The sequence below is a fragment of the Notothenia rossii genome (assembly GCF_949606895.1).
Source record: "Notothenia rossii genome assembly, chromosome: 5".
Lineage (NCBI taxonomy): Eukaryota > Metazoa > Chordata > Actinopteri > Perciformes > Nototheniidae > Notothenia > Notothenia rossii.
The window spans coordinates 32867870-32890926 of NC_136903.1; the positions used below are offsets into that span (position 1 = coordinate 32867870).

At 42.0% G+C, this 23057-nt stretch overlaps 1 protein-coding gene across 5 annotated transcripts in view; it reads left to right on the forward strand.

The window, feature by feature from the left end:
* The first annotated feature begins 11647 nt into the window (after window positions 1–11647).
* kiaa1549la (KIAA1549-like a) overlaps window positions 11648–23057 on the forward strand; it is a 202899-nt gene continuing 191489 nt past the window's right edge. For all 5 annotated transcript variants that reach the window (XM_079680850.1, XM_079680851.1, XM_079680853.1 and 2 more), the window contains exon 1: window positions 11648–12113. In XM_079680850.1, coding sequence (XP_079536976.1) covers window positions 11885–12113 — 229 coding nt within the window. In that variant the 5' untranslated portion in view covers window positions 11648–11884. The remainder of the gene's footprint in view (window positions 12114–23057) is intronic.

The following is a 23057-nucleotide window of genomic DNA, read 5'->3' on the forward strand; positions in this document are numbered from 1 at the left end:
ATCTAGTATTTAGCTCGGGCAATGAAGCCTCACCTGCTGGTTGCCCGATCGGGCAATCTATTATGCCAGCAGCTCGCGGATCCAGTAATGAGTGACCCGACAGTAAAACTAAACATATATATAACTAGTTTAGGTAGTTTGAGAGGTAATTAAAATAGCTACATGTGATATTCTAACCTGAAGTGTGTGTTTTGTCCGCTCACCGCTGCATGTGATCATGCAGTGCTGCGTGTCGACTCGTCAGCAGCAGCTGATCTCTCTCTCCCGTAAGATTAGACTTCACTCGCGTTTATGTCCATATTGATCAGATCTAGCTAGTTCTAGCTAATGATAGGACTACCTGCTTATTAAAAGACACCTAAACAATAAGTGTCGCTATGCAACTGGGTGAGGCCACAAAGTATAGCGCAGCATTATGCATTTGTTTACATGCCCACCGGAACCCCGAGGCATTACCAACAGATCAACGCACAATCAACCCATACAGGACATATCTTTCTCCACATTAAGTGTTAGACATTAGAATTTACTATTCTTGTCTGTCACATACTCTTCTTGTCTGTCACATAAGTGGCGCAACTGAAGCGGTATTGTGCTAAAGGGAAATTATTGTGACCGAAGAGATTTTGATTTGCCGGCCAACGGGAATTCTGACGTCGCCATTTTGTATGCTTCGCGGATGCGCTCTGCTCCTCTCGACTGCTGCTCGGGTCTGCTCGGTCAGCTTCCGGATGAAGAGGCATTCGTTCGACCAATTTACAGTAGATAACATAACAAACATTTTTAACAGGGGCCATAATAGTGTAAATAATGTTTGTTTTGGCAGTTACAACTGAATGTAATGTTTTCTACTTTTTTACATCTGATGAAGGCATTTGCCTTCATCAGATGGAAAGTGTCTTGACCAACAACTTAAGTATTTCTTATAGCTATGCAGGGCATGCAAGCGAACAAACACAAACAAGAACAAACAAACAAGTGAAATGAAGAATAAAATTGAAATTGTACAAAAATAATATTGTGCTGGTTCATCTTATAATTCAGTCTAGAGAATGCACCAGACAGCATCTAAGACCTGCAAAAATCTAAATGTTCTAGGGGGAGGCCCCCCAAACCCTTTGTGGCATTTCGTCCGCACGCATTTTTCAGGGCAATCTCTATTGGGCTCAGGGCCATCTGTAAATTAGTTTAGATGGCCCACAGGGCCATCTCCCAAAATCCTTAATGTCATGCACTGATGAGAGCACTCTCATTATAACGTAACACAATCAGAGACTGGATATATCCCCCCCCCCCCCCCCCTCTCTCTCTGGTCGCTGAAATGGGGAATTGAAATTACGGGCCAAAAGTTGTACAAGTATTAAAAGTAAGCATAGGACACCAAACCAACTGAGACCCGTCTGTCCGCCGCATCTACGCACTGTACAACAAACACCTACACACTGTACCACCATACTTGCCAACCATCCCGATTTTCGCGGGAGACTCCCGAAGATTTCACTGCCCTCTCCCGGTTTCGTATTTCTCCCGCATTCCCCCCCCCCCGGTTTTGAAATGCTCCCGATTTCTGAGGTCTCAAACACCTACACACTGTACCACACACACCTACTGCTCCTAAAGCATAATCAGGCTACAGCCGTTGTGTATTTTATTATGTGAATCACTAAATGGTCATAGAAAAATATCGACTCTTTGTTTGTAGATATCTACTAAACTACAGCATACAAATACAGAAAGTAATGTAGGCCTGTTATACTGAGTGATATATATTGTACACACTGCTCTGCTTTCTGCACAGAACTCACAGCTGTTCTCACTGTAAACATCGCGTTGCGATGAAAGCAGTTACTAATATAATATCCAAGGGATGCATGCAGAGCTGTCATTGGCTGAGATAAGTCCGGCCGTGCGTCACGCCTCCACCGTTCCCGGAAATGCATCCGTGGAGGAGCCGTGGAGGACCCATCAGTGTCTCCTCGGTTAGAGCTCCTCCAGAGAACCTCCTCGATGCTCGATGCTCGGTCCTCGAAGTGCGTTTAGAGAAATGAGATGTCCTTCAAAATGGCGCGCTGAAATTCATTTCCGGGTCACTACCGGAGGACCGAGGAGTCGAGGAGGGGAAGTTTGAGTATTGAGAAACCTCTATAGACACACGGTGCTGCCCCTCACACACACACACGCTTCAAATCAAGTTGCATAAATGCTTGAGCTACGTTTTATTATAATTACTGTGAAATGTATTATGTTTTCGTCATTATTACAACAAATACACACTTGCAACTGATAACACTGGCAATGATTTTATATGTATTAGACTATTAAAAAACAAAAAAACATGCTACAAATAAGTGGGGGTACGGCGTACCCCCGCGTCCAACGCCCACTACACCACTGGCGTTGCGTGAGGCAGAGTACATGCTGTAAGCTCTCCGGAGCAGAGCGCACCGCTTGCCTACAGAAAAACAGAAAGTGCTTTATAAAAAATAAAAATATTCATAGCAATAATTTCACCATTCTTCACCGTATTTTTTTTACAATTACCATGATATTATTATTTTAACCATCTCATAATGAACAATTGCTTTATAGAAATGTATAGTAGCCTAGTTAAAGTAGGCTATTGACTTATTTCCTATATGCTAGCGGATGGGACATGAGCCAAACTAACTAAAACATCAAGGTATAGTCAAAAATGTTTTCCCAAAGATAGTTTCTGTTAGGCCTATGTTCTTATCGCTGATGTTTCTCCAAGTGTTCATTTTTCTGATAAGTTTGTTTTTAATTAGTTATTTAACGGGGTTTGATGTCATAAACCAAAGTAGTCAAAAAAACAAACAAAGAAACACTGCTTTGAAAAATTATCATTAGCACTTTAAGCATTTACTTAATGTATTATTACTTATGTATTTAATGGTCTAAAAAGTGCAAAACCAATGCTATTTTTATTTTTACACAAAAGAAAGGGTCATATTTCTGACATTGACGTTAAACTTGAATACATCAATGTTACTCAATGCTTTGTATCATTTCATCTTGTAATTTACCTTTTATTTTATTCCAGTATCAGTTTGGGCTCTCACTTGTTTCTTGTTTTTTTATTTATAGAAAGCTATTAAGGCAGCAGAGGGAGGTCAGAAAAGGAAAAGCCTCATGCAAATCCTGAAGGAGAAGAAATCCCTGAAAAACAAAAATCCACTCTACACAATCGAGAAAAAGAGAAAGAGGGAGGAGACACTGCCAGACAGCTTCTCTGACAGTGATGATGATGGAGGTGTTGTGCCCCAAAAGGCCTTCATGATGAAATGAAAATGAAATACCACCAACTGCAAAGAAAGCAGCAGGCTCTAACACAAGACCTGTACCAATGCAAGCAAAAGTAAGAAATTGCGAAAAAAGTACAAAAAGAAAAGATGATTATATTTATAGCACAATTTATATTTATATTATTTGTTCATAACACGTTTACATCACAGTCTTGCATCTGAGATAATATTGGTGGCATATTGGGTTTAATGACATAAAATCATGTTTTTTTAATACAGTTCTTTAAAAGTTGTGAACATCTTTGTGAACATTTACCTATGTGTTTTTTAAATATCAGTTTTAGGGTAACATTAAACTTCAGATAGAATTGGTAGGATCCTAAAAGGTTGTTACTGCTAATTTTCATTTTTTCTTCATTTTATAATAAAGATCCACAGAATTGGAGAATAGTAAGAGTTAGCCGGAACAGGAGGTGGTCACATACAGAGGCAAACCTGACTTTGCAAAGCAATATTGATAAACTGCTGAAAGAGGTATTTTCTAAAAAGTGAGTACAATTGTTTTTACTAATTGCAGACAAATTATTTAAGCATAATGGTACTTTTTGTTCAATTTAGCTTTTCTAACTGTTTATTTTTATTAGAATACTCATCAGCTACTTCAAAAAAAGACACAAACAGACAAGATCTGCAGTCTGAAATGTGTTGCTGTAAACAATTAGTCCATCAGGATGGGCCCACATATAAACTCCCACACATATAAATTCCCTTACTGTTAATTTCACTAAGGGAGGGGAGCAATACTCACTTATGGACTGTCTCTCCATTTGTCATTCATCCTCTATTTTATTCTGGTGTGTAATAAGTGTTACAGTCTCACAGGGCTGCTATCATTGCAACACTTTTTACTTGTGTTAATCATACTGTAGGTATCCAGAGTAATATTAATTAATACTATTTTTGAACCCTTTCTGCTACCCCTTATTTGTTACCATCAACATTCTGTTGAGAAGGATCTGTGACCTCTCGAACATGTGAGCCAGCCATTCCACCACTGACACCACCAGGACAAAACACCACTTCAGAGAGGGAGCCCGATCAGCCGATCCATTGCCCAAGGCATATGGAAAAAAAGGATGGGAAGGTACACCTTTTTTCCATAGGTTCTTGTTCTGCTCGATCCCAAATTGGTGTCTAAATCAGTAGTGTGCATGTCAACACTTGTGTTTTAGTCCTGAGGCAATGCATATATTTGTGACCATTTTGGCAAGTTATTGGACTAACAGACAAGTTATAAACTGAGCTCTATGGGGGTCTTTAAAACTAACGCGTGTCGCACAGCACGCTCACAGACATAGATTGCGCAATAATGCATAGCGCACCATGGAGGTGCAGTGAAGGCATATTGTCATTCAAGAGATGCATAGTTCTTTTGGAAAACATGTTTTTCTTTTAGCCTATTTACCTCGTTAACGTAAATAATACTCATTACATTGACACATGCATTATTTGTGATTAAAAATAATGGTTGTTGGTAGGCCTAATTTATTAGCGACCCCCAAGGATCTATGATTTCACTATGTCCGTGGGAGCTCAGACCCCTCCTTATGGGAGCTCAGCTCCCATTGCTCCCACATAACTCGAACCCTGTCTACACCCAGGGGCGGACTGGCCATCGGGGCGTTCGGGACAAATCCCGATGGGCCGGTACTGAAATGGGCCGGTCGGACGATGTGGGCCGGTGGTACCGAAATGGGCCGGTAGTCCCAGTCCGCCCCTGTCTACACCCCTATGCACTACCATTTCCCCACGTAAACATAAAAGTCTGCAATGAAACGGTTGTGTCCTGTGTGCTCCACTTCCTACTTGGCGAACCGTTGACTTGATCGTGCACACGAGATACTTTTTGATGACACGGCCTTTAGAGGCTCCGCCATTGTCATACAGCTAGAGGCAATAACATAACATTGGCTTGACTGATGCAATTACTAAATAAGTTGCAAAATTGTTTGCAATATATAATGTGTAAATATATTGCTTTTTTCAGATCCACATTGGAACAGACATTTGGCTGCGAGAAGAGGTGTGGAGAAAAATGTATTCCACAACAAAGGACTCGCTCTTTGTGAAGGAGTTGGCTGTAGCCATATGGGGTACAGCAGAGTTAATGGGAAGAAGTGTGTCTGGAAAGGAATGCGCGAGCAAAACGACCGAAGCAAAGCCTCCCTTAACCCCATGCAAGCTTGGGACCCTAAAAGGTATGTGGCACATCTCCCTACACTGAATGTCATCTTAAACTAACAAATTAAATACTAAATACATTCAAGACAGACAGGTGATGAAGACTTTTGCAATGTAATTGATCGCTCCGCTCGCCCGTTAGAGCCTGTCATCTTCCAAAAGTCAAGCAGCTTATTACAACCCACAGACACGTTTTAAAGTTTTCAAAAGTGGTCGAGTAAGTTATAACAATCTGCTGTCTCTGGCGGATCATAAGCTATGGGATTAGTTTTGTTTCATAAAGATAAAGCAACACTTTCCTCCATTGATTTTCATATCAAATTAGCATGTTAATAAAATAAGCTATCATGGCTTATACTTGCTTATCTAAACAGAATCATGAAAGCATGTTGGTAGAGTCAGGCACACAAATCCATTTGAGTGTGTGCGCCGGTGTCTGAACTCTGAACGCTCACTCACTGCTAGCTATGTAGCTAACTATCCCTGCTATTAGGCTACTAGCCCTCATCCACCTCCACTGGCTCCCAGTCAAGCACCGTATCACATATAAACTCCTTCTTCTGACCTACAAATGCCTCCATGCCCTCGCCCCCCAATACCTGTCTGACCTTCTTCGCCACCACACTCCATCCCGGAAGCTCCGATCGTCTGGACAGGATCTCCTCTCTACCCCCCGCACCAGGTTGCGGACTTTCGGTGATAGAGCTTTCAGTGTAGCATCCCCCACCCTCTGGAACTCTCTCCCCCCCGAAATCCGCAGCGCCCCAACCTTGGACACTTTCAAAAAAGCCCTCAAAACGCACCTTTTCACCAAGGCTTTCCCCACTATATAGTTAGTTTGATAGGTTTATTTTAATTTTTCCGCTACTTGCTTGCCCCCCCCTCCCTGACCTGTCTGCCTCTTTTCCCCTACTCCCCCCCCCCTGCCCGACTTGTGAAGCGACCTTGGGTTTCGTGAAAGGCGCTATATAAATATTATGTATTATTATTATTTATTATTAGCTTGCATTGTTATGGATCTAAAGTTAACAAAAGCTAACTTTCATAACACAGCTTTTCTTTACTTCTCACTTAACTAAAACAATAAAGAAACAGACCGTATAGTACAGCACAAACAACAAAAATGATCAACACTTACATATATTTTCACTTGTAGTATTATAATAATTGAAATGCTGGTTCTTCTGGGGGTCTTCTGTCCACGCTCAGCTACCGCACCGCAGCTGCCTGCATTGCACAATAACTGGAGGACTGGGCTGTCACTCAAAAACTGAGTAGCCAATGGGGACGCACCCCTGAAAGTCCCGCCTACCTGGGAGAGGCGAAGTCACGCCCATCTACTTCCGGTCCATGGGACATTATTTCGGAAAAAGTATGTATTGAAGTCAATGGAGAGAGAAAACGTATCTTTCGATCCCGTTTGAATTGTGCCATGAATTAAACATATGATGTTTGTCAATCTTAAAAAATAATTTCCATGTAAAAAAACTCACAGTTTGTCTTAAAACTGTTGAGATATAAGACTATGAAAAATACGCAACTAGAAAGAATACAAATCCCAGAATCCCGGTCCCACATGCTGGCTCTCACGGAACCGACTAACTCCCCTTGTGTGTATGTACAGCTCTCAACATGCCCAGACTTGGAGTGATTTTCACCTCTTTTAATACTTTCCGCCTCATTCTGAAAGAAAGAAGTGAAATGTGCCAACGTAACGGCCGTCTTGGTGTGTGGTGCGAGACGGGAGAGGTAGTTCATTGAGCGGTTTCACACACAAAAAAGTGTTACTTCACAGTTTTACGACACATTTTCATTTTTTTGACTTGCAAAATTATCTTTTAAATTGACAAACATCATGTGTGTAATTCGTGGCACAATTCAAACGGGATCGAAAGATAATCTTTCTCTCCCCATTGACTTCAATACATACTTTTTCCGAAATAAGGTCCCATGGAGGTCCCCGGAAAGGGAGGGACATCGCCTCTCTATTGAAAACAAAAAATGAGGGAGCGCAAATGAGAAAGCTGCAGCGAGAGCAAAAGTCTGATCATTGAGAAAGAAGCAAAGAGAACTGCAAACAAAAAGATAGACTTAAGTCTAATCTGACGGGAGAGAGAGATCAGCTGCTGCTGACGAGTCGACACGCAGCTCTGCATGATCACATGCAACGGTGAGCGGAACAAAATACACACTTCAGGTTAGAATATCACACGTAGCTATTTTAATTACCTCTCAAACTACCGTAACTAGTTATAGATATGTTTAGTTTTGCTGTCGGGTCACTCATTACTGGTCAGCGAGCTGCTACTGACGGGCTGTCAGGAGAGGGAGAGAGCGCTCCGTTTATTATTCCCGTGTTATTGTAAATTACTGTTCACTTTTGAATAGTTAATCTACTATAATTAGTTTGTTTAATATCGAATCCTATCAATTTGTTTTAAAGCACAATAAATAACAAAGAAGACCTTTGACCGGCACTTTTCTCATTTAGTCCGGAAGATTTAAACTTTAACGCACATGTTGACCGGCGAAAACGAGAACTCTGATATATATATATATATATTTATTTATTTAATTGTGGCTTGAATGGCATTCCATAGTCATGGACGGTAGGCTTTCCTACAAAGAGAAGTAGTAAATTCAGCCTCCATTGATTTTCACATCAAAATAGCGTGTTAATAAAATAAGCTAGGAGGAGCGGTTCAACTCCGAGTACCTCCCGGATGACTGAACTTCTCACCTTATCCCTAAGGGAGACACCAGCCACCCTGCGGAGAAAACCCATCTCGGCCGCATGTACCCGCGATCTCGTTCTTTCGGTCATGACCCATCCTTCATGACCATAGGTGAGGGTAGGAACGAAAATTGCCCGGTAGACAGAGAGCTTTGCCTTCTGGCTCAGCTCCCTTTTCGTCACAACGGTGCGGTAAAGCGACAGCAGTACCGCTCCCGCTGCTCCGATTCTCCGACCCATCTCACGCTCCATTGTTCCCTCACTCGAGAACAAGACCCCGAGATATTTGAACTACTTCATTTGGGGTAAGGACTCATTCCCTACTTGGAGTGGACAGTCCATCGGTTTCCTGCTGAGAACCATGGCCTCAGATTTGGAGGTGCTGATCCTCATCTCAGCTGCTTCACACTCGGTTGCAAACCGATCCAGTGAGAGCTGAAGGTCGCAGACCGATGTAGCCATCAGAACCACATCATCTGCAAAAAGCAGTGGTGCAATCCTTTGTCCACCGAACCGCAGATCCCCTCCCCCACGACTACGCCTCGAAATCCTATCCATGTATATTACAAAAAGGATTGGTGACAAAGCGTAGCCCTGGCGGAGGCCGACCCTCACCGGAAATGGGTCCGATTTACTGCCGAGGACCCGGACACAGCTCTCGCTTTGGGAGTACAGAGATTGGATGGCCCTGAGTAGAGACCCCCTCACCCCATACTCCTGCAGCACCTCCCACAGTAACTCCCTGGGAACCCGGTCATACGCCTTCTCCAAGTCTACAAAACACATGTAGACTGGAGAAGCGTACTCCCAGGCCCCCTCCAGGATCCTTGCGAGAGTAAAAAGCTGATCCGTCGTTCCACGACCAGGACGGAATCCGCATTGTTCCTCCTCAATCTGAGGTTCGACAATCGGCCTGACCCTCCTTTCGAGTACCTAATGGCGCATTTACACTGCAGGCCTCGCTCGGCCTGGCTCGGCCTGGCTCGATTTGGTTAGGCCTTATTAGGCCCGGCTCACTTTAATGCTGCGCTCACATTACAGTTTAGGAACTGGGGTAGTATCTATAGTAACGCAGTGTAGGCGGAGCCGTGACGTCATCTTCAATGAGCGCCCCAGAAAAACCACACAGCCATTAGCTCTTAGCACTCAGAGCTCACAGCTCTTCGTATCTGTTCAGAAACTAGACAAAAGTTAAACAAGTACAAACCACAGACTGTCTGTGTCATTATTTATGTCTGTATAGGCCGTTGTTGTGAGTGTGGACGGTCGGAGCATATATAACGTTAGCTTAGCCAAGCTCCATTTAGAAAACACGCATTTTAAAAGGTTTTTCGCCTGCCGTCTGTCTGCAGACTTGTCAAAGCATTAATTCATGGTTTTTACTAACCGGTATCAGTATGTTACTTCGGCATCATTTTGAAACGTGTATTACAATTAAATCACGGTAAAATATGTTCATCTTGTTGTAGTTGTAGCCTCCTTGACAGCGATTCTCTCTCTAGTTTAGCAAACTCAGCCCGACTCAGCCCTTTTTGTTGGCCTCGATAGAACCACGATTTAGTCGGGCCAGAAAAAAGGTGAAAAAGTAGCCCCGGGCCGAAACTAGGCCAAGTGTAAGCGCAACCAAAAACAGGCCCCGCACGGCTCGGCACGCTTAAAGCGAGCTCCGCGCTGTAGTGTGAATGCGCCATTCGAGTAAACTTTCCCGGGGAGGCTGAGTAATGTGATGCCTCTGTAATTGGCACACACCCTCTGATCCCCCTCTTGAAAAAGGGGAACCACCACCCCGGTCTGCCACTCCTTCGGTACTGTTTCCGACTTCCACGCAACATTTTTTTTCACTTTTAGTATTATAATAATTGAAATGCTGGTTCTTCTGGGGGTCTTCTGTCATCGCTCAGCTGCCGCACCGCAGCTGCCTTCACTCACTGTACAATCGCCCACAAGTCCCGCCCACCTGGGACGTTTGTGTCAGAATTGAAAACAAAAAATGAGGGAGCGCAAATGAGAAGAGCTGCAGCGAGAGCAAAAGTCTGATCATTGAGAAAGAAGCAAAGATAACTGCAAACAAAAAGATGTGTTAAAACAAAGAATAAATACTTATAGTTTAGGCCTACATGATTACACAAATGATTTGTTTGCAACTTCTAGTTTTATTTTTGAAATTAAATGTATTTTGCTTGACTCAATTTATTTTTCTCTTAACTCTTAGTTTTGCTTGATTCTGAGAAAGTGTTATCTTTATGAAACAGAACTAATCCCATACTCTCTGTGCAGGTTAAGGCTAATGATAGAGCCTAGCATTACACAGTGTTTAGGCCTACTCATGAGCAGTGGTGGCGAAAATTCAGATTCTTTGCTTGAGTATAAGTGCTAATACCACACTGTAAAAATACTAAATTTCAAGTAAAAGTACTGCATTGAGAATGGTAGTAAAAGTATTTAATTACGATTTACCAGAAAAGACTACTAAATAAATCTGTCAAATAAATATAGTGGAATAAAAACTAAAAATCTGGCTTCCAAAATGTAGTCGAGTAGAAGTCTAAAATATGTGCAGTACTTGAGTAAATGTACTCTTAGTACCTTTTTGGGGAGGTTTAGTCGCTACTAGGAGTGTGTTTCCCCGGTGTGGCTGGCCGGTCACAGCACCGTGCTGCTCTGCTCTCAGCCCCCACCAGGGGCCGCCGGCCTCCCGCTGAACTCAGCCCCGGAGTCACTGCCTGCCTTGGGTTTTGGTCCTCAAATAATACAGTGGTCTTCACATGTTTCCTACGGCCCATTAAAGAACACATGAAGACAGTTGTGAGTAGTTCAGCCTCTCTGGGCTCTGTTTCTGGTGGTGGGGTAATTAGTCTGAACGTCATGCCGATATGTTCCCGTCATTTTCACCGTAATTACACTGTGTACAATTAGCCTACTATCTGCTGGAAGCATGCGTAAAGCTAGCCGACACAACACCGGAAGAATGTAATTTATAGCCTATCCATTTAGACAGAGGTGTAAATAAGTACTCAGGTATTTTTACTTGAGGAAAAGTAGCAATACCACATTGTAACATTACTATTTTACAAGTAAAAGTAGGCTACTGCATTCAAATGTGTACTTGAGTAAAAGTACAAAAACATTGGCATCAAAATATACTTCAAGTAGCCAAAGTAGACATTTTTCAATTTGTCTCACATCCATATCATTGGATAAGAAAAGTGACTATGTCAGCAGGTAAAAAATGTGTGCTACTGAATATCTTTTAGAGATATTGTAAACTAGCCATTCAGATAGTTCAAAAGTAAACTCTTTCATTACTCAATGCCAAGTGCACTTCCAGGTAATTTGAATGCTTTTATTTTGAAAGCAGCATAGACAGTTTCCGGTGTTGTTTCATTGTATGAACGCAGTTTCCAGCAGAGATGGAGCGCGCGCTGCGGTCGCAGTAGGGACACCAGACTGCTCACACAGAAACGGACACCGTGAGACGCGCAAAAAAACCCTGACATCTCTTTGTTTCCGGATCGATCCCCACAGCCTCTAGCAGGCTCATGGAGAGCGGAGCCCCGCTTGTCCGCACCGGAGGCAGGTTGATCGGATGCCTTTCACCACAGTAGCGCCGTTAGATGTTTTCCATTCAGGATTAATTGGTTGACCAATGGCTCCAAAACATGCGCTCCTCTTCAGCAGCGGCAGCGGCGGCTCCGGGGTTGGAGGGGTGAACACTAAACGAGACTACCGCGCTTCCTCTACGGTGGCATGGGTCCTGGATATGAGGATGGTGGCCGTGTGTTCGCCGAGGACGCGAGCGCTGGATGGGAAGCTGGCCCGGTGGTTGGTGACCGCGGTGCTGGTGCTGATGCTGCAGAGCTCCATGGCCGCTGACGGTAAGACTGTGTTTATTATCCAACCTGTGAGAGCGGTCCCTTATTCCTTATTATCAAACTACAAACGCATGCACAGCTGTATATTCTGATTCCAATTGCATCACAAGCTGGATGATTGTTAATGTTATTAATGCAGTTCTTATTAGCCAATTTAAACAGAGCCATAAGATGACAACTGACAACAACAGCTGTGTAAAATATGAGGCTGTCGTTCTGTTGCGTCTCGTGTTGTGATCTCTGAGGGGATTCATGTTGTGACTACACTTTATTGTTTAAAAGAAAACCGATATAGTAGCACACAGGCCCTAACCGATGTCACGTCCCCAAACAAGCCGATGTGGAGCGCACGGTGACCGCAGTGCCGCTCTGCCGCGCTCTGCCGCGCCGCCACAGCGCGCTCAGAGCGGCCGATTGGTTTCATTAAGGAAACTTTTCATTCATTCATGGATCATTGAGCCCCGAGGCCGTCATCCTCGAAAAACATCCATAGGGGACGTTTCACAGTCGGCACGGATACATGATTTATCATCTCCATGTATTCACAGCCATCTGAAAAAACATAAAAATAGCAGCAAATACGTTCATGTTGCTTTGAATCCAACTCTTAAAGAGGACAGGACATTTTTTTAGGCAAGTCAAAAGGTTTTTTAAACAACTTAAATACAACATGAACGATAAAAGGCAATTTATCTTTTTAATCCCTCTTGCATGTTGTAGCTATTACTTTGTATGATTCTAAATGTGTTATTCTTTGAGAGTTTTTATTTATTTAAATATTTCATGTTTTTTTTAAACTTTATTTTTAATATTTTTCAAGCGCTGGAATTTCAACCAACCTTGGGTGTCAATGTTTGTCATTTTCAAGTCATTTTAAGCTGGTTAAACGTTGGAGGAGGCTACTGCATACATACACAAGTGATACATTCTTTATAAAAAGCAAAAATCCACTAAATGTAGAAGATTTTAGTAAACGCACCTGACACTCAATAGGATTCCATTTAAACTTGCCAGGTCCAGACGTGCTCAGAGATGCAAGTGACTATTAAAGGATACATTCACCCAAACTATATTAAACATGTTCCACTTAGCAGTATTTCTTACTAGCCGTGTGGATAATTTAATTTAAGGCTTTCCTGAGGTTTGGACGTATTGGCCACTAACCCTAACCCTTGATGCCAGCTCAAACTGGATGGGAACTGAATTTCAATGTCGGTTCTGGCAGCAGTAAAGAGGAAATTTGGAAAACCTAAATGTCAAATGTCTCTTTCCAGGAATAATAATTCAGTTTTTACTCAGGACAGACTGTGATATACAATCCACCCAATTATATAATGATCCAATTAAAGCAAAACGACACAGACATATGTAACAAAGTCTTTGCTTTTTGGTATCCTCACATACATTATGTAAAAATCGCATTTCATATACAGTAGAGTGAATGTCATTCAAGATATGTTTGCTTATTTGACCATTGACCAATTTCACATTAAGTTACCATTGACTGTGTGGAAAATGTAATGTAAGTGTAATTGTAAATGACTCTCAAATGTCCACAAAAGGATGATCTTCCTTATTAAGAGTAGTTGAAGATCTATTGGAAAAGATCTGCTATTTTATCCAAAGAAACGATTAGCTTTTATTAACAACACGTAATATCTATCTTAAAATCCTCCCTTCCATCAAGTACTCGATGTCCTCTAACTTGAGTAATAGGAGGTCAAAAGCAGGTCCTTTCTTCTGTTCTCCATTTACACAACAGGACCGATTAAATAGTTGAATGCTTTACCGGCTGCTCTTTTGGCCCGCTGCTATTTTATGTCCCGATTATAATTTAAGTGATTGACTGGGAACGTATTCAGAGAGCCAGAAGAAGACTGCCTCAGTATCACCCTCAGCACCCTTTCTTATTATCTCTCAAATTGGAAAATAATGAAATAGTGTCTCCCCGCACGTACACATGCCGCCACCACGCAAGGTGTAATTTGATTTTAATAAAGTAAGATTGCGCCCCTATAATAACCACAAATATATGAAATGCGAACCCCCTTGTTAAGCACATATTTGAGAATGAAAGAGCAACAGAATACGGAGGAGATCGCCAAATTATTTGGAAAAAATACAAATCTGAGCAAAGCACACACTCACACATCCTCTTTATAACATACTGCTGGACCACAGTTAGCGACAGCTTTCCCTTTACATGGGGAGATTTGAATACCCTTTTTTGACCTGGTACTCAAGTGTTGAGCTGTTTCAGGTGTTTAAGAGAGAAAACCTTCATATTGTATTTTTGTTTTCTCCATTTATTCTAATACTATAAGCTTTATTTGTATAGCTCTTTTCACACCCCAGGTGCAGCTCTAAGTGCTTCGACAACATGGCGACACATCACAAGTTAAAACAAAATAAATAAATGTGACGGATCATTACAACCTGATGTATTTACATTATGAACACTATAAGGAGGTATACACATTATTAACAGCAGTAAAGAAATTAAATACAATATAGATAAGGTTTACAAATAGGCCTATACAGGCACTATCGACAATAAAAATGAATTTACCATAGACCGTCATTTACATTTTAAATGATATGAGGTCCCTCATCAAGTTCAGTCAGTCACTGGGTATCCAGGTGGGGGGTCGTTTTTGTGCATGTATGTGCGGGGTGGGGGGGCAGCTGTCGTTGTGAGTTCAGCCAGTTGATAGCTGAGGGGAAGCAGCTCTTCCTGAACCTGATGTGGCAGGTGTGGAGGTTCTTGTATCACCTCCCAGAGGGCAGGAGAGATAAATAAATAAAACAATATAAAAATAAATAAAGATAATAATAAGGGTTAAAAGAACAATTCAACAAAAAGGATGTTTTGGAGGCTGATGCCTAGCCAGAGTGTGCGATGTATTCATTTCTGTGTTAGCATAGTGTTTGCTGATGACACACAGCTCTACCTCTCAACAAAATCAATTTCTCCAACCACACACTCCCAGCTCAGCATCTGCTTCACTGACATTAAAATTTGGATGCAAAACAATTTTCTAAAACTTAACTGTGACAAATCGGAACTTATAATCATTGGCCCAAACTCACTTACCCGCTCAACCCAAGATTTTTCTCTTACTATCGATGGCTCCATTGTCCCCTCCACTCACATCCGTAACCTTGGCATCATCCTCGACCCCACCCTCACTTTCCTCCCTCACGTCAACCAGGTCACAAAAAACACATTCTTCCATTTAAAGAACATCGCCCGCATTACACCCTCCCTCTCATCGACCGCTGCTGAAACTCTGATCCATGCCTTTATAACATCCCGACTGGATTACTGCAACAGCATACTTTTTGGATCACCTGCATTCATACTAAAAAAACTTCAATATGTCCAAAACTCAGCTGCCCGCTTGCTCACCTCCACCCGACGCTCCGACCACATCACCCCTATCCTCCATGACCTCCACTGGCTCCCCATCAAACACCGCATTGACTTTAAAATATTACTTTTCACTTTCAAAGCCCTCAACAACCTTGCCCCCCCCTACCTCTGTGACCTCATCCAACGACACACCCCCACCCGTCGCCTCAGGTCTGCTGAAGCTAACCTACTGCAGCCCATCAGGACAAAGCTCCGGACCTGGGGGGACAGGGCCTTCGCAGCAGCCTCCCCCACGCTCTGGAACTCCCTCCCCAGCCACGTCAGATCCGCCAACACTCTCACATCATTCAAACAATCCCTCAAAACTCACCTTTTCACTCTTGCCTTCAACTCCTAATCAACTATCCCCTTGCGCTTATTCCTCCTAGCTTAGCACTTTCTACTTTTGTCGTTATTTTGTTTTACTTGCTTGTAAGCGCTTTGAGCACCAGGAAAAGCGCTTTATAAATGTAATGTATTAATTTATTATTATTATTATTACGTGTGCGTTTTCTTTTGTAGATGTTTTTCTTTTCATTTTTTTCAAGGTCTACAGAGATCTTCCTCCTCAGTCAATAGCCGAGATCTATTGGTCCTTGTTACCATGGGAACAGATCTGCAGCAAGTACTTTTCTCGCAGTGTGTCTGTGTTTGTCAGTCAGGGATTGAAATAACATGTGAGTAAGCGCCAGGTTCCAGTCTGTTGCCTAATCATCAGCATCACAGATAAAACACTCTGATGCCCTGCTAGTTTGTGAGCTTTAAGCTGAGCTGACCCTCTCTGGTTGATTTCTAGTCATCTCTGAGTCACTCGGCACACACGGCTGATGTTTTTGCTACAATTAAACGTCATCTGTGTTTGTGACCCTGTTTTTAACATCTCATTATACCCAGCATTTTCAATAATACTTCATGTTAGAGCCCGAGCGTGACAGTATTTATTGTAATTTGGATGTAGCAGAGTTCCCGGGGGCTCTGGGGAATAACAGAACATTAAAAGACTGGGCTGCAGCCATTTGTTTAAAATTAACAAGAGCAAGTGGCCAGATAGTAGACCGTCTTCTCTTTTAATGACTTTTCCTTCCACTCTAACAAAAGGGAATAACAAGAGGGCCAACGCTACAAAATGTACAGTTGATACAGGAATAGCCTGATGGTATAGTTCCTATAGACAGCACACACAATTAAGAAGGTACAATAAAGACGGGGCAACTGTTGCTGAGGAGGTAGGCGGTTGTCATCCAAGCCGAGGAAAGGTGGTTTGATCACCAGCCCCTGCAGTCTTTGGGCAAGATACATAACCTCCAATTACTCCTCATTACCAACAGGGTTTGAGTACTGTATGTGTAAATGTTCGTCCCTCTGAGAAAGTTGCAACTTGTATGGCAGCCTCTGTATGGAGGTAGTTTTGGTTTAACATTTCTTTGTGTAAAGAGATCAATAACCTGCGTGTAAATGCTTTTTGTTTATCTTTAAATGAATTATAGTGTTCACAGATGTTTCATGTTTCTTTGCATTTCGGAAGGTGTTTTAAATGTACACATTTTTACACTTTTCATATTGATTATTTCTCTGTTCACTGAATAAACAAATCTACCTCCTTACCTCTGCTTCTGTATGAATCTGTTTGAAATGGTGAATGCTGAGGAAAAAGACTGGGAAAGCGCAATCCATTTACCATTTACATATGAACACACAAATTAACGTATGTGTTGTAAAGATATGAGAGATGGTAGAAACCATTAAGGCTGGGTTTTGTTAAAACAATTATTTACTTTTGTCAATAGGATACCTACGTGTCAGTACAGATGGCTAAACAAATGTTTTCCAATCCGACATTTTGATGAATATAAACAAAGCTGTTTTCAGAGACACATCAGCATGTGAAAAAGCAAACTATAAAACACAGGCTTGTCTAGCAAAAAGGTTAAACTTCACTCAACCTTTTTAAATCAAACAATGTGACATCCATCAAGCGCTCACTCCTGTTGGATTACTTTGTAACATGAATCCTGCAGTTGACCTCCTTGTGATCGTTGAGAAAAAAACGAAGGTGCTGTTTACACGAGAATACAAACGCTAGTTTTCTCTCGCGTATAGCCCGTTCGTTCACACGTGGCCGTAACGGAAACGCGGAAACGAACACCGCAAACTATAACGGGTCCCAAGGTGGATAGATCGATAAACTGAATGCTCTGGGGGGCAAAACGGCTCCGTGTGTATGCTCTATACGATCATTTCCTGATAACAATGAATAAATAATGCCCGCTTCATGACTTGATGATATTTGGACTATATTTTTGACCAACTTCTTACTGTCTGAGCAAATGCAGCATATTGAAATACATCTTGGTCTTAAATGGGGGAAACAGACAATTCCCTGAGGTTTAACCTGAATGGGACGGAGAGGAATTGAGTCTGGCCACAAAGTCACTGATAAATCCTTTGCTGATCATCCTGTGTCTGCTGTCACCAATTAAAGTGATCAATTGTACTGATTGGGTGAAGAACGGCCTAGCTCCTCTCCGTCTCCTGTGGTTTCTGAGAGCGCAGGAGTTGGCGAAGGATCAGAGCTCTGAGAGCCGGCGCTCCGTGAAACTGATTAGAAGTTTAGAGTCTGTACCCAGAAAAAAAGTTCTTGCATGGCGGTAATCAGTCAGCTTCAGACGCTTACTGAGGTTGAATTTAAATGTGATTACAAAGTCGATACGATTCCAGCTCAACGTAAAGGTTGACATTAAGGTGGTGTTTTATGCATGCTCCATATCCACGCAGTCACACACAGTGAACTTGATGAGATCGGGATATGCAAAACTGCTTTGGAAGCAAAATCGTGTCACAATGACTCATACCATATCTGGGTTTGTATTGCATTATCAAAAGGATAACATCTATAAATACATATCCTTGCAGAGCTTTAATAAGCATGAAGAATGCCTTCATTCAATGTGAACTTTGAGTATTTGTATAATAATTGTGGTGAATTGCACAAGGTTCATGGTGCACTTAAAGCACAGGGCTGGTGTTTAATGCATGGAGGCTGTCAGATGGGATGGAAACGTTGATGATGGTTGACAGATGAGAACGCTTGCTATGCTACAACCTGCTTTATCTGATGTGATAAAGATTCTCACACACACACACACACACACACACACACACACACACACACACACACACACACACACACACACACACACACACACACACACACACACACACACACACACACACACACACACACACACACACACACACACACACACACACACCACACACACACATCACTTTGTTCATTGGTTTATAAACCCAAACAAATAGAATGAACGGCAGCACGCTCTGCTGTTTCCTCTTCAGTGCCAAAGTAAATTACATTTCCAGGATTCAATCCAAACGTTTTCTGAAGCCAAAGCTCACTTCTGTTAAATGTATGTTGTGTCATAGCATGTCTCTTAAGATGTTTAAGGAAGGTTATGTCACCAATCATTGACAAATAAAGCACACTGTTGCCTGGTTAAGGTGTGCGTGGAAATGTAAGCATTAATGTGCTCAACATTAACAAAATGGTTAAATAACTGCTAAAAACATGTTTTAAATTCAAGGCAGTCTGATATAAATGAAAGTAGGCTGGTGAGGCTATTTTTAACTAATTCCTTACAAAGACTCAAATAAACAATACATTGATCTTACTCTCAAGTGCAGTATTGTCTGCGTTTTCAAAGCCTGAAAACCTCTATACGTCCATTGTTTCCTACATTTGTTAATGACTTATTATCAGTGCACTAAGTGACATGTTCCTTTATAACCATGAAACACACACTGGGATTTATGAATAGTTAAACCATCAGACATCAACCTGCTGCCAAATATATTTCAAGAGATCACGTGTATTTATCTGTTGTGAAAATAGTCCCCAATAATAAATGATTATTATTGTCTGTTTGACATAGTTCAGCTTGTTTAGGGAATGACTGGGCTTTGGTAAAGACACTTTACAATGTATCCGTTATTATTTAAAATTCAGAGAAAAATGTAGCTTGTGGATGTTATGTTCAGACACTTTTTGTTTTGGAAGAACACATTGTTGGCTTTGGTCATTTCAGGGGATGTCTGGACTAAGAATAAACAGCTTTATCCTTTTAACTGACAGCGTGAGCATTAATGGTTGTACCTCCGTTCACCAGTTTGAATAACCACTTTGTGAACAACTTACCTTTACTTAGACTGTAACTACCAACCTTCCATTAACACTGATTCAGAGAAGATGTAATCCCTATTCTTCCGCCACACATTTCCATGTAATATTTTAGCCACATGGAGTCTCTGGAGGGGAGCTAAAGAGCCACATGTGGCTCCATAGCCGCAGGTTCTCTATCACTAGTCACGTGTAAGGCAGTGACAGTTTCTCTGTGTTACATACAGTCTTTTCAAAATAAACTTTGGTTTTCTTAGTTGTAAAGTTACACATGCAACACAACTAATTGTTAGGTTTAGGCAACACAAGAACAAGGTTTGTGATTTGCGATAAATTAAGTAATGCATGTTACGTTACATAAAATAAATAAATCAGCTAAGTACGCAAGTAACATGATATAAGTTAGATAAAATAAAGTAATAATAATTGACTTGCTTTTGCAAAGGGCACAAACAGCTGTCTCAGGCCGTTTCTTTACCTGTTGGCTTTTGACACCATTTTTTGTTATGTTGTGAAAGATGGCAAAATGACTTGAGAACCACAATGTAGTCTGAGCCAGCGTAAAGACTCATTTTGTGCCAGCAGCTCATCACTGGCTGGCTGTGGCCACAGAGCGCTGAGCACATGGCAACAACAGAAATGAAAAAGCAGTGGAGGGAAGCTAAACTGTTGATTTTCAAAACACCTTGAATGACAGAATTGCCTTTAGCTTCAGCACCAACGGAGGCTTCACAGTTTCCTGTTACCTCAGCTTCACGCTAGATGCGGCCGCACATTGCATTCAAGATGAGTAAGGGCCTGTGTCCACATCGCCCAATTTTTCAATTGTTTTCAATGAGAAGAACGCACATACAGTTGAATGCAGCGGCCTCAACAAAAAAAGCTGCACTCAAAGTTTTTTCCCCTGAGCGTTTATATGCAGCCACTCCGAGCGCTTGAAATTGAATATGTCTCAACTTTTCAGAAAATCACTGGTGTTGTAACTGTAGAAATTGGAGGAAAAGCTTGTTTTCGACCATGTCTTTCAAACAGAAACTATTGTATCAAAGACAAAAAGCCAATTTCTTTCAGCCGATTGGCTGCACAAACACAAAATGTTGCTGTTGGTGAGTGTTGTACTTGTATCACCGTTTCTCAGTTCATCCTCCCTGCTCTACTGCTCTCAGACTGAGCGGTGAAGCTCATTTAGACATAGTGTGGAAGCAAGCATCGTTCATGGAGAAAAAACTGTCAAACAGATAAATAATAGCACTAACAGATCCGAAAATCCAAGAGGTCGATGCTAGTTTGCCATACAACAATGGGGATGCATTGACGAGATCTCGTTGTCCGTCATAATTTAATAAAAGAGACCGTTGAGCGCTTTTCTGAGTACACGCTGGGAGAAGTCTTTCGTAGCACCGTTCCAGAACCTTTCTGCCAAAATGGCGTCATGTGGACACAGGCCTTAAAGATGGGGTAGGTAATTTTGGAGAAACCAGCTCGAGTGCGCTAGAATTGGAAAATACACAGCCGGAAAAAATCTGCCAATTCCTTACAGAGCCCCTGCTCCAACACACACAAACGCGCACATGACCAATGAGGGCACGAGATAAGTTTGTGCACAGATGGAAGGCTGACAGGCAGGTAGACCATCCAGTTATTTTAGCCGGGCTAAAATGATTGGTCGTGCTTTTTACAGTACTACGCCTTCCACAGATGACATTTTGTCATGGATTTATTGTCAAAGCATTTAAGATATTCATTGCTATCAGGATGTTAAGAGCATTCCATGGAATATAACAAAAAGTGTATCTCGAGCCGGTTTCTCAAACTCTCCTTCCCACCTTTGAGAGAAAAGCAGCAGTATACTGTGACTTCCTCAAGAATACAAGTCTAATGTTGCGCCTGTGATTTGTTCGTGGTCAGACCTCAGCTGTCACCACACTGCAACATTTTGTCCTCTATCTCTAGAGCTCAGGTGAGCGGAGGTGTTGCAGCACATTTAAGAGGAGGAATTGATCTAAGGCCAAAGTTCCTGCCCATGGTCCCAGAGGCAGGAGGTGTGTCGGGGGGGGCACTGCATCATCCCTGCACATGTCCTCAGCATTAAAGCAGAAGCGGCTCGCTTTGCATCGCTCCGCTCGGCTGCACCCCGCTCTGCCCTCCTCTGTTCCTCTCTGATTATGCACCGCCGGAGCTTTGCACACAGAAAAGGAAATTGGATGGAAGTTTAGCTATTGAATACCACGCATATTTCAACTAGAAGCATGAGAATATTCTGACATTGGAAGGCAGTGTGGACTAAATCTACCCTGTTATATATGAAGAATTGTGCTATAAGAAAGACATTAATTAAAAATGTATTTGAGGAAGAATACAACAACTACTTAAATAATAGACCTCTTTTGACTAATCTTTGGAAACAGGAGGGTAGAAAATGCTGTTTTCAGCCCATCAAATATGTTTTTTTTCACCAAACGCCTTGATTTTCTCATAATGTAGTACGTCCTCTTTGCAATATGTTATGTTCATGATGCATCTGTACTTCAGAGACTCTTCTCTGTAGGTACAGCCTCTGAAATTATGCACGCTCATGTCTCTACGTCTCTAGAGGCAGCGCCATATTTCCTCTCACTGTTGCTAGGCAGAAACACACAGAAGGAAGATTATTCTGATAATATGACACAACTCTGTACAGTCTGGCTCACATTGTTTTTGCGACTGATGGAGCTAACCAGGCTGAACATCTCTGACATTATCTGACTACACCTCATCATTTTACCATGTACCACGCACACAGCTCCTTCTGCTCCTCTCTGGAGTTAACAATCTGTTCCTGGAATAAGTGCAAGTGTGTTTGAGTGAGGAATATCGAGAGAGACTCAGTCAGAAAGGCAGATCGTAAATATGCCCCCCGCTTGTACATTAAATACATTATGCATGGTCTGTTAAAAATCATACAGGGAGGCAGTGCTGTCTTGGATAAATAGATTTTTATAATCCCAATTAGCCACACTTTTTCTTTTCTATTCTGCGGGGGCTGTGAGCGGTTGCATGTTTCCTCGCCGCTGTGTTTAAGGGAAGGTTAATTATTTTCCGTGAGAGAATCACTTTTAATCTTCAAAAGCGTTTACACATGAGAACACTTCTCGTGTTCAAAGCCCACTCATGTGCTCACACGCTACACGATGTGCCGTCTGTTTAGTGTCATGCGGTGCTGTGTGTAAGGTTACTCTTGATGTGTCTAAAGGGAATTCACAGTATGGAGTTGTACATGCAGATGTGTGCAGGTATTTAGCTTCTCGCAGTTAACTGGAGACATCCGTGTGCATCCCTCCAGATGTTGTGTAATGCATAG